This window comes from Lucilia sericata, unplaced genomic scaffold, assembly GCF_015586225.1.
Source record: "Lucilia sericata isolate MDLA Ls3-8-SP2 unplaced genomic scaffold, ASM1558622v1 Contig000655F_arrow, whole genome shotgun sequence".
Lineage (NCBI taxonomy): Eukaryota > Metazoa > Arthropoda > Insecta > Diptera > Calliphoridae > Lucilia > Lucilia sericata.
This window is the reverse complement of record NW_023994660.1, coordinates 212,212-229,066: the sequence shown is the minus strand read 5'-3', so window position 1 is coordinate 229,066 and position 16,855 is coordinate 212,212. Positions and strand designations below refer to the sequence as shown.

General features: G+C 26.0%; 1 protein-coding gene across 3 annotated transcripts in view; it reads right to left on the bottom strand.

Annotated features, from left to right (window-relative positions):
- Positions 1–16,855, bottom strand: part of LOC119607076 — a 19,737-nt gene extending 2,882 nt beyond the window's left edge. Inside the window, exons 1-2 of one of the 3 annotated variants that reach the window (XM_037960832.1) lie at positions 16,358–16,855; positions 3,931–4,164 (exon numbers count right to left, since the gene is read on the bottom strand). In XM_037960832.1, the coding sequence (XP_037816760.1) occupies positions 3,931–3,994 (64 nt within the window). In that variant the 5' untranslated portion in view covers positions 3,995–4,164; positions 16,358–16,855. Of the gene's footprint in view, positions 1–3,930; positions 4,165–8,618; positions 8,834–16,357 lie in introns of those variants that run through there. The other 2 variants (XM_037960831.1, XM_037960833.1) reach the window with 2 other exon arrangements.

Below are 16,855 nucleotides of genomic sequence, written 5' to 3'. Positions count from 1 at the left end.
CTAGACTATAGACTAGACTATAGACTAGACTATAGACTAGACTATAGACTAGACTATAGACTAGACTATAGACTAGACTATAGACTAGACTATAGACTAGACTATAGACTAGACTATAGACTAGACTATAGACTAGACTATAGACTAGACTATAGACTAGACTATAGACTAGACTATAGACTAGACTATAGACTAGACTATAGACTAGACTATTGACTAGACTATAGACTAGACTATAGACTAGACTATAGACTACACTATTGACTAGACTATAGACTAGACTATAGACTAGACCATAGACTAGACTATAGACTATACTATAGACTAGACTATGACTTCTCTATTAACTAGACTGTAGTCTACACTATAGACTAGACTATGACTTCTCTATTAACTAGACTAATACACTATAGACTAGACTGTAGACTATACTATTGACTAGACTATAGACTAGACTATAACCTAGACTATAGACTAGACTATAGACTAGACTATAGACTAGACTATAACCTAGACTATAGACTAGACTATTCATTGTTATTGTTATTCCAATATTCATTATTATTGTATGTCCAATAGACAAAATGTAATAAATACTAATCAACTTTAAAATTGTCTACAGCTGTAAACATTATGTCAAACTACAAACTTCCTGTTTTCTTAAAGATATTAAATAATTACTCAAATCGTAATTATAGGGTGTGCTACTTTGTTTATCACAATTTCAAACTAAAATTGACACATCAATTGTAACACTTGGCAGCTAAACGGAAATGCGTTTTTTCAACCTTGAAATTCACACATCGAACGCATTCTAAATCCAAACCACTTTCAAAATAATTAATGTAAAAATAAAAACAAAAAGCGTAAGTAGTTGCAAAATACAAAATGTTTACACATTATTTTTATAGAAAATTATAGTTATTTTTAGAAATTGTTACAAATAACATTAGCTGCAGTTGGCATATGAAACATTTGCTTTTGTTTAAGATTTTCGTAACTGTGCTAATCGAAAATATCCGTCAGTAAGCGTGAAATTGTCATTTGATTTAATACTTAGTATGTATGTTACTGGGGGTAACATAAGTTGTATGTCTGTAACACTTGAATTAGAATTCACAATTTGTAACACTGTGCCTATGCCGCAATGAAAGTATTTCCCTTATAAATATCTTGTTTACAAATTTTCTTTTTACAAGATATAAATAATTGCAAATAAACAAATATATAATTAAACAACAACACAAATGCACTTCAAAATTGTTTAAAGAAAAACAACAAATTTGTTTATAGTATATTTTTATTTCAGTTTTTGGACACACCTCTTTAAACCTCGAGATACCATAACCCATTTGGCTGATAATTTCGACTTTCAATCATTGGTTACTGTAAGCTATTTGTTAATAATAAATGAAAATATTTTTTACTCATCGACTACATTTTTAAACTTATCAGAAATGTTGAATCATACAATATTTGGGGGAGACTTTTTTTTATCATTATCATAGTTACGTTTTTTGACAATTTGATAAAAATTTAAGAAGTTGTTCTTGATGCACATACATAAATTTAAATTATTTATTTAGAGTATAAAAAGTATGCATAAAAACTCAGTATGAGTTTCTTAACATATGCACATATGTAAATAATGTTCTTTGGTAATACGAAGGTTAATGTGCAAACATCACAACGTCATGCAAAATGATAAATAAAAAAATCACAAAATAGTATTAACAAAAAACATGCAATTTTTGTTGTTATTACTAGTGTATTTTTGTAAATAATGAGTATTTTTTTTTTGTTTATTCATGCACTTTAAAGAGCTGTACGGGTATTAATTTTCAAAAATCATCTGTAACTTCCTGATTTGACTGCGATTTTTTTACAAAAAAATCTTAAAACACACACATTACGGCTGATTGGCATTTTAAACAAATTACTGGCATATAAATTACTAGTTTAATTTTGAAAAAAAAAAACAAATTATTTAACATTATTTAAAGATGTTAAAAATTATATGAAAATAATTTCAATTGACTGATAACGGTTAAATGGTAGAGGAAAATACTAAAACAGTGCTTAGAATAATTATAAGGTTGTATACACAATTTTGAGATTTGTGACTAGACTATAGACTAGACTATAGACTAGACTATATACTAGACTATAGACTAGACTATAGACTAGACTATAGACTATACTCCAGACTAGACTATAGACTAGACTATAGACTAGACTATAGACTAGACTATAGACTAGACTATAGACTAGACTATAGACTAGACTATAGACTAGACTATATACTAGACTATAGACTAGACTATATACTAGACTATAGACTAGACTATAGACTAGACTATATACTAGACTATAGACTAGACTATAGACTAGACTATAGACTAGACTATAGACTAGACTATAGACTAGACTATAGACTAGACTATAGACTAGACTATAGACTAGACTATAGACTAGACTATAGACTAGACTATAGACTAGACTATAGACTAGACTATAGACTAGACTATAGACTAGACTATAGACTAGACTATAGACTAGACTATAGACTAGACTATAGACTAGACTATAGACTAGACTATAGACTAGACTATAGACTAGACTATAGACTAGACTATAGACTAGACTATAGACTAGACTATAGACTAGACTATAGACTAGACTATAGACTAGACTATAGACTAGACTATAGACTAGACTATAGACTAGACTATAGACTAGACTATAGACTAGACTATAGACTAGACTATAGACTAGACTATAGACTAGACTATAGACTAGACTATAGACTAGACTATAGACTATAGACTAGACTATAGACTAGACTATAGACTAGACTATAGACTAAACTATAGACTAGACTATAGACTAGACTAGACTATAGACTAGACTATAGACTAGACTATAGACTAGACTATAGACTAGACTATATACTGAACCATAGACTAGACTTTAGACTAGACTATAGACTTGACTATACTCAAGACTACGGACTAGACTTTAAACGAAAGAATATAGGTTATAGAAACTATAAACTAGTGGATTTATCAATTCATCTAAAATTTTCCATCAAACTAGAATATTCTTAAAATCTTTGTAGTAGAATTTTGGTTTATAAATCTGTAGTACCTTTAAGAAAGCAATGTTATAGAAACGTCTTTTATTTTTTATTATTAAGTCTATTTTCTAAGTATGTTTGTATGTCATTAATATATTATTTTACCGTTAAATAATAAAGATTTTTTTTCAAATCATTCCATTAATTTCAAAATTGATTTAAATACGCGTAAAAGATTTGCTATTAAGATAGCAAAATCTGAGAAATACTACTTCATGAAATTTCTACAATTTTCTTATTAGTCATTCTAATTTAAATGATTAACTGCAAAATCAATTGATTAACCCTTAAACTAATTAAAAAATAAAACAATTAGTTTTCTACATTTGTTTACATTTCTCTCTTTTAAATAAATATAGATTTTAATAAAAACGTCTAAATAAATTAATCAAACTTACTGCATTAATTTATACAAAACGCAAACAGAAAACACAAATGAATATTTAACAGGGAAAATTTAGATTTTTCCGAAAGCAATTAATAAAAACTAAACCAGTGATTATCACATTTAAAAGCAAATTATTTATCTAACGAATAAAAACAATGTAATTAAATAGACACAGATGTAATAAAAAAAATAAATAAATATTCAACCAATAAATTAAATAGTTTCTCTTCAAAAAAAATCCAACACATTTTGCAAATGGAATCAATAAAACAATTGGAGAAATTAAACAAATATTTTTGTTATTTTCTTCTACATATTATAAATAGTAATAGAAAACTGAAAATAGTTTTACACGTGTTTATTAAGTCAATTAAGTAATACGTAACATTGTCAAAGTTAAACTTACTTGAATCCTCAATAACAAAACGTTTGGTATTTGAAGTTTTCAAAACAAAAGGTGATGACTCCATAATTCTCCAAAAAGTATCTAATAATAGTTATTGATAAAGTATTGTAATTGTTAAAAGGCAAGATAATGTTGTTAAGAAGTTCAAAAGGTAACAGATTCGATTCAAATCGAGTTTTTTCTTCTTTTAATCAATTAATTGATTGTTCCTCATTATATGGTGTAACAAACAAACTGCAAATATACAAAAATAAATAATAATTAATATTTAATTAAATTCTATGAAATAAAATAAAGTTATTGATGTAATAAAATTAATATATTTCATCACTACCTCACAGCCCTCATATATGAACCTTTTACTTAACTTAAGTCGACCTAATTTTTATACTAATAGTTAGTTTTTTAATTATACTAAATATTTCAAATAAAAATCTTGTTTAAATATTTTCTACAACTTCTTATTTGTAACAAACCTTATGATAATTCATTATTTCCTTTGTATTTTATGTCTCATTAAAAATATATTATTTAAAATTTATTGAGTAAATCGTTTCAGGTGAACTTATCAAATCAAATAAAAAAGGTCTTAAGTTGCAGTTTTTTTATATAGTACATGTTTGCGAGTGTGTACTACTACTATCTTTAGAGCAGAGTATTGTCTAGTCTTTAGTAGAGAATATATGTATATTATTATGGAAACTGTTGTCGAAACTATAGTCACAGTAGTTTAGTCCATAGTCGAGAAAACAGTCTATTTTATAGTCTAGAAAATTAGATCGTCTATAGTAGAGATTATTATGTTGTCTGTAGTCGAGACTATATATTTTCTAGTCTATAGTGGAGACATTTGTCTAGTTTATAGTCGTTGCTATACATAGTCTATAGTTGAGACTGGATTCTAACTTATAGTTGAGACTATTGTCAAGTCTTTAATGGAGACTATATTATATGTATATGTATTTACATATATAATATAGGCTTGTCGAGACTGTAATTTAGTCCATAGTCGAAAATATAGTATAGTATATATTTAAAATATTGTGCCGTCATTTATATAGTTGGGTAAACTTTAGAGTTGAACCTATTGTCTAGTCTATAGTATAATAGAGACTACTGTCGAGACTATAGTTTATACTATAATTTAGTCCATATTTGTGATTATTGTGAGGTCTATAGTCTACACGCAGAGAAAAAACATGGTTCAAAATGGTTACTACAACTATCCCATGTTTACTGTAACAATATATTGTTTTCAAAAACATATAATTGTTATTTTAATTAGATTTTAACAATATTTAAGTTACTCTAAACATTTTCATGTTCCAGGCAATTATAAATTTGAGTATAATTCACTGAATCATAATTATTTTTACAACAACTAAATACTGATAACAAGGAAAACATATTCTGTTATTAACAGCCATTTAAACTTGCAAATAACCATAATATGTTATGTTATATAACCATTGTATGTTATGTTGTTATAAAAAACAATTATATGTTATGTTGTTATATGTCTGCTGATACATCAACAAATTAATACAACAACAAAACAACTTTTGCTCACAGAGATTACTTTTTCGTGTGTGTTTTTTACGCGACAATAAAATGAATAATTCTCATTTGGTTTATAGCATTAAATGTATAAGTATTTCAGTTTGCATAGAATAATGTAGTTATGTTTTTGTGAATCAAATTGAAATTTGCGAAGTGTGCTAAGTATTGTAAGTATGTAATCTTTATTTATATATATATATATATTTTTTTTTTACTTTTTTTAGAAACTGTAATTTTACTGCTTCAGTAAAATTTATTTTGATTTCGATACATAGTTTTGAATGAAATTTTGAACACATTGGATCATAATATGATCATGTATAACAATATTATTATGATAAATAGAAAAATATTATGATGAAATAATTTTAACGGTATTTAATCATAATATGATATTTTAAATTTGTTACAATAACGGTATTATGTTAAGACTACAATCATAATTTTAACCATAATATGTTGCTCTTGGAACATGGTTACCACAACCATGTTTTTTCTCTGCGTGTATACTATTATCTCGTCTGTAGTCGAGACTACTTTCAAGTCTATATTAGAGACATTTGTTAGTTTACAGTCGGGTGTAAATCTAGTCTAGAGTAGAGACTATAGTCCTGCCTATAGATGACTGTAGTCTAACCTATACTTGAGATTATTATCTACTGTATACTCTAAAGGGAGACTGTATCGAGACTATAGTCAAGACTCTAATTTAGTCTGTAAACCAAAATTTAGTCTTATATATAGCCGAGATATGTAATTTTCGAGACTATTAAATCGTCTGATGGATAGACTAATGCCTTGTCTATAGAATCTAATGAAAACTTTTGTGTAGTTTATATATCTATAGTCGAGACTATAATACCACAGTCGAGAATATTGTCTCATTTGTAGTGGAGATGAATGTCTAGTATTTAGTCATGACTGTAATCTATCCCATAAATAGACTATAGTCGAGACTATTGTCTTATCTGTAGTAGAGACGATAGACTAGTGTATAGTCGATAATACTTGATCGACTATTATCGAGACTAATATATCGGCTATAGTCGAGAATACTGTATAGCCTATAGTGTAGGCTTTTGTCTACTTTATAGTTGTCGCTAAAATGTAGTCTATAGTCGAGACTATAAACTATTCTATAGTTCAGACTATCAGAACTATAGACTATTGTCTCATCTGTAGTCCATACGATTATATCGTTTGTAGTCGAGATTACTCTCTAGTGAAAACTATTGTTTTGATAGTCTAACCTATAGTTGAGACTGTAGTATATCCTATAGTCGAGACTATAGTCTGTAGTACAGACTTTATTCTATAATGGAGGCTTATGTCTCGCCAATATTCAAGACTTTTGTCTAGTGTACAGTAGAAACAATCTTCTGTAATGAAGACTGTTTGAGGGACTTTATTCAGGATCGCAATTTATTATACGTTCTAGTCTATAGTCGAGAATATTGTTATAAATTAGTTCATAATCTAGTCCATAGTCAAGAATATTTTCTCGCCTAAAGTAGAGTCTATTATCTCGTTTGTAGCCGAGACTACTGCCTAGTCTATAATCGAGACTATATATTAAATCTGTCATCTAACCTGTAGTCGAGGCTATTGTCTTGTCTATAGTCGAAACTACAGCATCTATAATCTAGTTTAGTTTAAATAATTTTTTTAATATTTCCACTTAAGACCTTTTATACTGAACAATTTCTAGCATTAATTCAAATTAATTTTATATGTAAATATTTTTTAGAGCATTTAGATATTATAATTAAACAGCCACTTAAATTAAACGCCTTTTTTCACAAACAATAAAATGTAATATTAATAAAATAATAATTTATGAAGAAAATAGCCATAAATGAATATTTATTAATAACAATTATTGAAGAATAAGAAGGAGTGTAGTAAATCTATAAAACGTGCAGGTAATACTACAGAATTTTAGGAGTTTTTAAAACTACTTAGTTAATAATAATATTTGTATGATTTTTTTTGTTTAAGATTAAAAAAAATCTATAAAACTAATTTACTACAAAAACTAAATGTATGAATTTTTGTAGCAAATTATTATCAATTATCACTTTGAATTTTGCGACAGCAGCTATAAATATTATTAAATAATAAAATTTAATAAGTGTAATCAAAATTTTATGTTAAATTTGATTTATTTCATTTATTTAGTTTAATTCCTTTAATGAGTTTTAATAAACGTTGTTGCTACTGCAGTGAAAACAAAATATTTATTTAAATCAAATATGTTTTTTTTTTTCTATTTTTATAAAAATTTTTGTTTGTCAGTTCCTTTAATTAAAATAATCTAAAGATTAGCATGCATACACTCACTTAAAAAATGTTGGTAAAATTTATAAAAAAAAAGGCAAATTTTTAATAATTGTTTACAGTGTACTAGTGCGGTAACTAGTTAAAAAAGGTCTTATCACTTAATTAGTTAAAATTGAAATTATATAAAATTTGCTTTAAATCAGTATAGAACTAGTCACGTGACCAGATGTGTTTTATTTTTTCTAGTATTAAAAGTCATTTATTTACAATGTTTTATATTAAATTTCAAATCTCTAAACAAGACTTTTGAAACATTTATTTTTTTAATTAAAAAATTATTTTTTTGTACAAATTTTGTTAACATTTTTAGATTATTTAATTATATAATAATTATTATTTAATTTTTTATTCAAATTCTGCATTTTCAGTTTGAATATTTAAAAATTCAAATTTCAATTCTTTTTATAAAAATGTTTTATTTATTTTTAAAAAATATTTTTATTTTTTGTTTTTGCTTTTTCTTTAAATTTCAATATTTATAATTTTAATATTTCAAGATTTTTTTACATTCTTTTAATTCGTTTTCGTTTCGTGCAATATTCAAAATAAGAGTTAGTCAGTTTTGATTATAATCCTTTGAAAAATAAACTGTTTTTAAGATTTATTTTTTAATTGTACAAAAATTTGCTTATTTTTTTATTATTTTCTAATTTTTATTTAAAAAAAAAATAATATTTTTTTTAATTAATCAGATTATTTTTCAATAAATTTTATATTTAAAAAAAATTGTTTTCACTTTTAAATTTATATTTTCTTAAATAAAATATTAAAATAAATTAATTTATTACTTTGTTTTATATATAAAGTCAATATTTTTTTTATTTTATTAATATAAATATATTTTATTATATTATTTTGTTTCAATTGAAAACGAACTTTAACTCTGGACAACTAGTGATCGACTAAAAGTTTTCAAAAGAAAAACATTCAGTTACAGTTGTTTAGATTTGTATTTTATACTTTTATTTTTCCATGTTTTTTCGCTGCTTTCAATTTTTTTTGAGTAAAGAAGTCAAAAACTCAGTTCGTCTTTCTGTCTAGCTTTGTTACTTGTAGACTACTACGAGGTACAATAGATACGATACGCTGCGATACGTAGTACAAGTTGAACATGAATTGTATTGAATGTTTTCGTAATAAAGAGCAGGCGTGGGTAAGTAGAGGCAGTAAATATCAACATGTTTGTTGTTATTTAAAATGTTTTATACTTAATAAAAAAGTACAGTGAACCTGCGATAATAACCTCTGCGAAATTGTCAAGATTTTTGGGGAATTACTCTCAAATATTTCATCATTCGAATCATTTATGAAATTTTGTTTTGGTCTTAGATCCTTAATATTATAAATGATTGATATTTGCAAGCGATATTTTATGGTAACACGAAAACAATATGAAGGGTATAAATTTAGTAGAAGTAACACTTATCTGGGTTTTACTGTAGTATGCAATATATAAATATAATCATCTCTTAAATTATTTAATGAAACTGTGTTTAAACTGGATTTTGTTTTCTTTATTGACTTTTTTTAAACACAATTCATTTAAGACAAGAAACGATCAGGCGGCATCTAATAACAAAAGCGACAAATTGCTTTCTTAGGAGTGTGTATCAAAAAGTAAAAAACTTAATTCAAAAGAAAGGGAAATTATGTGGTGAAAATTTTTCCATACTCACATTAATATTGAAAATAATTTAAATACAATAAAGAATATATCAACAAACTTTAATTTTTATTAACTACAATGGGACAATGACGACTATAACGAACGCTATAAGAAATCTTCAATATTTTTTAAGAAATTCCAAATAATTAAGAAAGCTTATTCCGAATCTTATCTAAGAATATTATTTGATATACTTACATATTTCCAGAATATTTCACATGCACCGATATTTTGAATTTTTTTAATAGTATGTAAGATGCAAGATCACTAGGGTCATGGGAAATACAAAGATATGGAATCGACAGCTCTATTAGCAAGTGGAATTACAAACCTATAAATGGTCAGTAGGCAATTTTTAGTATAATTATTGTTCAAATCAAGATAGAATATACCATTTTCAGTACCTTAAAGTAAATATTTTTCTGAAGTCACAAACCCTAATAATAGTTAAAATACATCAGTTTTAGCTGTAGCGTATTAATAAGACAGATTTGTTTTGTTATAATTTAATGCATCTTGAAGGTTTTATGGATAAAATTAATATGAGAAGTATTACTACAACTGATCTACTATTAAAACCAGGAATGGAAATTTGAAATTTCCAAATAGTACTAACTTTTAACAAAAGTGGTACTTTTTTTAAGTACAAACCCAAATTTGCCACTAGACTATAGACTAGACTATAGACTACACTATAGACTACACTATAGACTACACTATAGACTAGACTATAGACTAGACTATAGACTAGACTATAGACTAGACTATAGACTAGACTATAGACTAGACTATAGACTAGACTATAGACTAGACTATAGACTAGACTATAGACTAGACTATAGACTAGACTATAGACTAGACTATAGACTAGACTATAGACTAGACTATAGACTAGACTATAGACTAGACTATAGACTAGACTATAGACTAGACTATAGACTAGACTATAGACTAGACTATAGACTAGACTATAGACTAGACTATAGACTAGACTATAGACTAGACTATAGACTAGACTAGACTAGACTAGACTAGACTAGACTATAGACTAGACTATAGACTAGACTATAGACTAGACTATAGACTACACTATAGACTAGACTATAGACTAGACTATAGACTAGACTATAGACTACACTATAGACTACACTATAGACTACGCTATAGACTAGACTATAGACTAGACTATAGACTAGACTATAGACTAGACTATAGACTAGACTATAGACTAGACTATAGACTAGACTATAGACTAGACTATAGACTAGACTATAGACTAGACTATAGACTAGACTATAGACTAGACTATAGACTAGACTATAGACTAGACTATAGACTAGACTATAGACTAGACTATAGACTAGACTATAGACTAGACTATAGACTAGACTATAGACTAGACTATAGACTAGACTATAGACTTGACTATAGATTACACTATAGACTATATATAGTATGTACTGTCTATTGACTAATATGTGGACCATTGTCGTGGGGGTAACGCTGTATTTTTCGATATTAAAAAGTACTGAAAAAAGTAGAAAGTACTAAACTTTCCATATCTGATTAATACTCTACATACAATTCTACATAAATACTATGAATATAATCGGTATTGTTTACAATTGTTGTCGTAGTTGCAAATTGTTGTAAACATGTTACGTTTTTTTATTCGCGTGTCCCAGCTGTGCTACAATTGTACAATGTATCTATTTTTGGCAGTAATTTGCTTTAAAATCGAATCGAACTTAAGGGACTCTAAAAGAAATGTGTCAAGGTTGTCAAATTTTTACCACTGCGGTGGTGTTGTTGCACCGACATGATGCAGTTGTAGAAAGAATGGATTTATTAAACAAAGTTGTGAAAATGAAACTCCAATTTCGTTACTTGCGGGTTAACTATGCAAATCTGTAACTAGTGGTGACTGTAAATGGTGGTTCAAATCACTTGATAGAGACTATCACCCGGAATTGCTGGGATGTTACAAATGTGCAATGTTAACAAAAATTATACAATAATAAGTGTGTTTACTAGGGTTGCAACAAAAATTTGGTCCAAAGTGTTAAATATTTTATTAAAGTACATGGAAATGAAGGGCAAATAATATTCGCTGTTACCCTCAATTGTTTAGGGTCTTTTATGGAATGTGCCACAGCATTATTATTGTTACTAATGTACATTATTTTATTGTTCATATAACAATAATATTGTGTTTATTTACATTTAAGAACTTATTAAGCTCTCTCCTTAGCATCATTTTAAAATAGTGTAAAGAATAATTATAAAAAATGTACAAAGAACACAAAAAAAGCATATAAAATATATAAAATTAAAATGTCACACGTCTCATAATAAATGTGCATTTTATTATGGTACAGGTTTAAAAAAACGCATCTGAAACATTGAATTAAATGTTCTGTTTACATTTTTCTACATTATTTTTTAAGGTTTTCTTTTGTTGTGCATTTTGTTCAAACATATTTTATTTTATTTATTTTACCTCGCAAAAATACACAAAAAAATATTTAAACTTTTAAATGCCTGCGACATCATATTTTATATTTCACTAATAAATCAAATTTAATTGTCATCAAATTCATTATATTTTGCAAAACAAAAATTAAAAAAAAAAATGTTGGAATTATTCTTGTTGTTTTCTCAAGAAGAATTTTAAATCTGTTCTAAATTGTTTAATACGAAATTATAACGACTACAATAACAACAGTAAAAACACAGCAACTTGTTTTATTTATTTTGATAAACTTGAAGCACTGTTTTAAAGAAAGTATTAAATTGCACAGTGGTTAGACTATCTATGTATGTATTTTATTCGATAAACATAAATATTTGTTCATACTTTTTTACAGATAGTTTTCATGATAGAAAACTTTTAACTTTTATAGAGAAAACTGTTATACAAAAAATATATGACAAAACTGTTATACGTAAACATTTTATGTTAAAATTATTATCTTGAGAGAAAACTTTTATAGTTAAACTATTTAATAGACAAAACTGTTATTAAGATAATTCTCTATATAGAAACTGTTATACAAACAATTTTTTTTGGAGAAAACTTTTGTTCGGATAATTTATAGAAAAACTGTTATACTAACAACTTTCATTCACCATTAATATTGAAAATAGACTTGCACTTCTAATTTTCAATTAAAAACTGTTATACAAATAATTTTCCACAGATAAAGCCAACAATCAATCATTTTATATATAAAACACTGTTATACACATTTTTTTATAAAAAAAAAAACTATTATTGTTCAGAAAATTTTATGTTATCAAATAATTTTCTGTACAGAAACTGTTATACAGAAACATTTTTATAAAAAAACCTGTAGTAAAGACAGTTTTCTATAAGGAACACTATTAAAGTTCTGTTATACATAAAATTGTCTTTAGAAAGGAAACTGTTATACAACATTTTTATCTAACTTTTAATAGAAAAAATAAAGAAAACTATTATACAGATAATTTTCCCTAAAGAAACTGTTATACAGACAATTTTCTATTTAAAAAGTGTTATAAATTTATTTTAATGAAGAATATTGTTATACAGAAAAATTTTTATGAAGAAAATTGTTATACAAATAAATTTTCTATAAACAACTGTTATAAAAATGTACTATTTTCTATAGAAAACACAATTATACAGATAACATTCTATATATAAAGCTGTTATGAAGATATATACAATTTCTACAAAGAAAACTGTTATACATACAATTTTCAATTGAGATAATTTAAACAGATTCAAACAAAGAAAAACCTACTCCTCCTATCCCACTGTATAATAGATAATACAAAGTAAATTATATCATAAAACAAGTAGCTATTAATAATTAAAACTTTTTATAAATTAAATTTATGGGTTAAATACTCCATCAACATTTTAATTATAATAAAGTGGTAAATTTACCACTGTTTTCTTACAACAAACACTATAATCTTCTTTTATTTAATTAAGGTTTTAAGTGGAATAAATAAAACAAATGTAAAGATTTTTTCGCTTTTTTAATTAAAAAAAAAATTAAAACGTTTTATCTGTCACTTCAGGCCATAATGACATAAAGTGTAATAAAATGGAAACAAGCATATGTTCTGATTTAATTAGAAACACTACAGTCGTCGGTGATAATAATGAGAACACTTCATTACTTTAATATTACCAACTTATTTAAAATCAATTTTTGTATTTAGGTAGGAATTTTATTAAATGAAAGTTTGTTTTCTTTAGTTACCATTCACTTTTTTTAACAAATTATAAATTTTTTATACATTGTATAAAGTTTTGTACTCGTTTATCAATTTTAATTATACCATTTTGTATGGCCAATTAATTAAATAAAAACATCTTATAAAAATTAAAAAATTCAATAAAATGTTAGGAACTTATTTAAATAAATAATTGATAAAAGCTATAAATAAATAATAAATTCAATAAAGCAAGTATTATACAGGTTATGAAAGAAAAAAACGATTTTTTTAATTCGAAAGTTGGTTTCATAAAGTTTCAAATTTAAGTTATACAGAGGAATATTTTGCGCGCTTTAATTTAGCAAATGCGAGAGAGAAGTGATACATATTTAGTGAAATAAAATTATATTTAGTTTGTTTAATGTTTAAATAAATAAATTGAATATTTTAACGAGTAAGAGTTCTATATTCGGCTGTGCCGAATCTTATATTTCCCTTATCATAATGTGCTGCAAAAAAACCAAAAAGTACTAGTCATAGTACGAAAAAGTACCAAAAATCCTTTCCTACAGATTTGCTTTAACTTATGTTATTGTTTAAATTTATGTTGGTTCAGTAGTGCTGGTTCAAACAGCGAAACTTTTTATGGGAAACTTTAGATTTTGTGTGTGAGAGAAAGAGATGGTTGATATTTCTTTCTCTTTCTCTCACACACAAAATTAAAAGTTTTCCAAATAAAGTTTCCCTGTGTAGACCAACACATATTATACAAAAATTCAAAAAGTACCTTTGATGAACAAAAAAGTACCAAAAAGTCCCCTTTTATAGGATCTTTCTTAATCCGGGCTCTATATGCTTAATTTCATGCTTCTAGGTTCAATATTATAGAAAATTCAAAAAGTGCCTTCTGAAAAACGAAAAAGTACCAAAAAGTCCCCTTTTATAGTAAGAGTAGCAATTTATAGAAGATTTTTGTAAAATTCATAAGGGGATACATGATCCGCCACATGTTCCTATATAATGGTGTGGACTATGGACCATGTTGTTTAAAAAAAAAATAAACATGGTACATGCCATGGACATACAAAAATTATTTTAAAGCTGGAGGTCCACAATACGCGTCAAAGCATTGCGTGTTTTTCATACCTTCTCACGCATCAAAATCAGCTGACATGTTCGTGCGCCGCTTATGACGCTTACAAAAGTAGAAAGTAGATCTACTTTAATCATTCTACGCGTCAAGGCATCCTACGCTTTTGTGCTTGTAACTTGTAGCACACAACAACACTGATTCTACTTTTTTGGCAGACGCGTAGAATGCGAAGAAACGTAAAACGCGTGGTGTGGACCTCCAGCTTAAACGGCAGAATATCTACCGATTAATCGATAACCGATTGTAGACCTGAAACTTTTCAAATAACACAAAAACATTATTTTTATTTAACATTTCTGTAATTTTTATTGCAACACACTTTTTACACTGACTGTATGTGAAGATTTCAAGCTCAAGTGTCAAACGTTAAGCAAATTAAATAAATAGATGAATCAAGCATTTGACATAAATTACAATTAAACAATTAAAATGTCAAATAAATATTAATTTTAAAGGAATGAATACAAGTGATTAATAGATCTGAATAAAATTGATCAATAAAGACAAAATAGACAAAACTTGATACCGATTTTAGTTTTGAATTTTCCACTGTTATTCTAAAAATAATAATAATTTCTATTACATTAACGAACGTATTTTGATAGGTTTAGAGCCCCGCTATAGAATGTCATAAAGTTATTTATTGACCCGTTTACTCTAACATCTTCTTATCGAAGTTAGAGTAAACTTTTATGTAAAAAGTTTGAAGTAGAATTGACTTTTACGCCCCCATAGAACCAGTTACAGCACTAGTTCAGTATTAGTTCCCTTATCTTTAGTTAAGCAATAAAATCTTATTAAAAACACCTTGTTGACAGGTTCATTGCCTTTCCGCTTAAAACTCTTTGCAAATAAATCACATTTTTTTACTATAAAAACTTCACATGAATGAATCCTTAACTAGTATTACATCAAATATTAGTAACAACTTAATTTAAAACTGTGTTTTTCCATAATTTTAATTAGTCATCATAGACTGTATATTTATTTAAATTTTTTTGCGGAATTAATCAAAAGTTCGTGTCTCCAATAAAATCTGATTAAAATAATAATAATGATGTTTTAAAAGATGTTTAAATATATATTTCTAAAATTTTTATTTATACTAAGTATTTTTAATAGCAATTAAATTATTTAATAAAATAGAGTTAGAAATTAAATAATAATTTTAAGACAATGGTTAGCACAAAGAAAATTCATATATTCTAACTCCTATTTCGAATTTACATGTATTTTTATAAAATTTTCTTTCGTCCCCTATTGGCTAAGAGAGTCAATCACTGCTTTAATAAAAAATCGCTTATTTAAAATAAACAAAAAAAAAAAAAAAACGCTAAATTAATCATTGTTACTCACTTTGATCGATTTCAAAGAACAATAAAATTTTAAGGAAAAGAAATAAAACACTTGAAATATAAAATTAACTTTTTGTTTGGAATAAAAATTTTGTTTAAAAAAAAAACGTGTACAATATTTTGGCGTGCGGATACAAATACCTTTCATGAATATCGATTTATGTAAATAATTGCGGCAAAATTCACGTTCTTTACTGTTCTTCACTGTTTCTTTTTAATATAATTTTAATTCTTTTTTTTTTTTTAATATAAACTCCTTAAAAATGTGTCTCACGTTTTTAATGATAAATTAATTAAAAAACCGAAATATTTCCAACACAACGAGGTGTCGTTGTGGCATTGCTTTTTTATTTAAATAAAAAACAATTGTAACAATATTAATTTCATTAATTCTTTATATATTTAAAAGCGTTTTGCAAAAATTCTTTTCTTTTTTTTTCAAAACAATCTTGTTTATTATTTTCAAATTACACACGCTCATCACTCAATATATACATATTTTTTTATCGAGCAATACACTTATATTTGTTCTACAGACGTCACTTTTTTATATTTTTCCGATAAATTTTCTTATTTTCAAAATTCCGTAATTAATTTCTTAAATTAAAGTTATTTAATTTATTAAATAAAAATGCACTA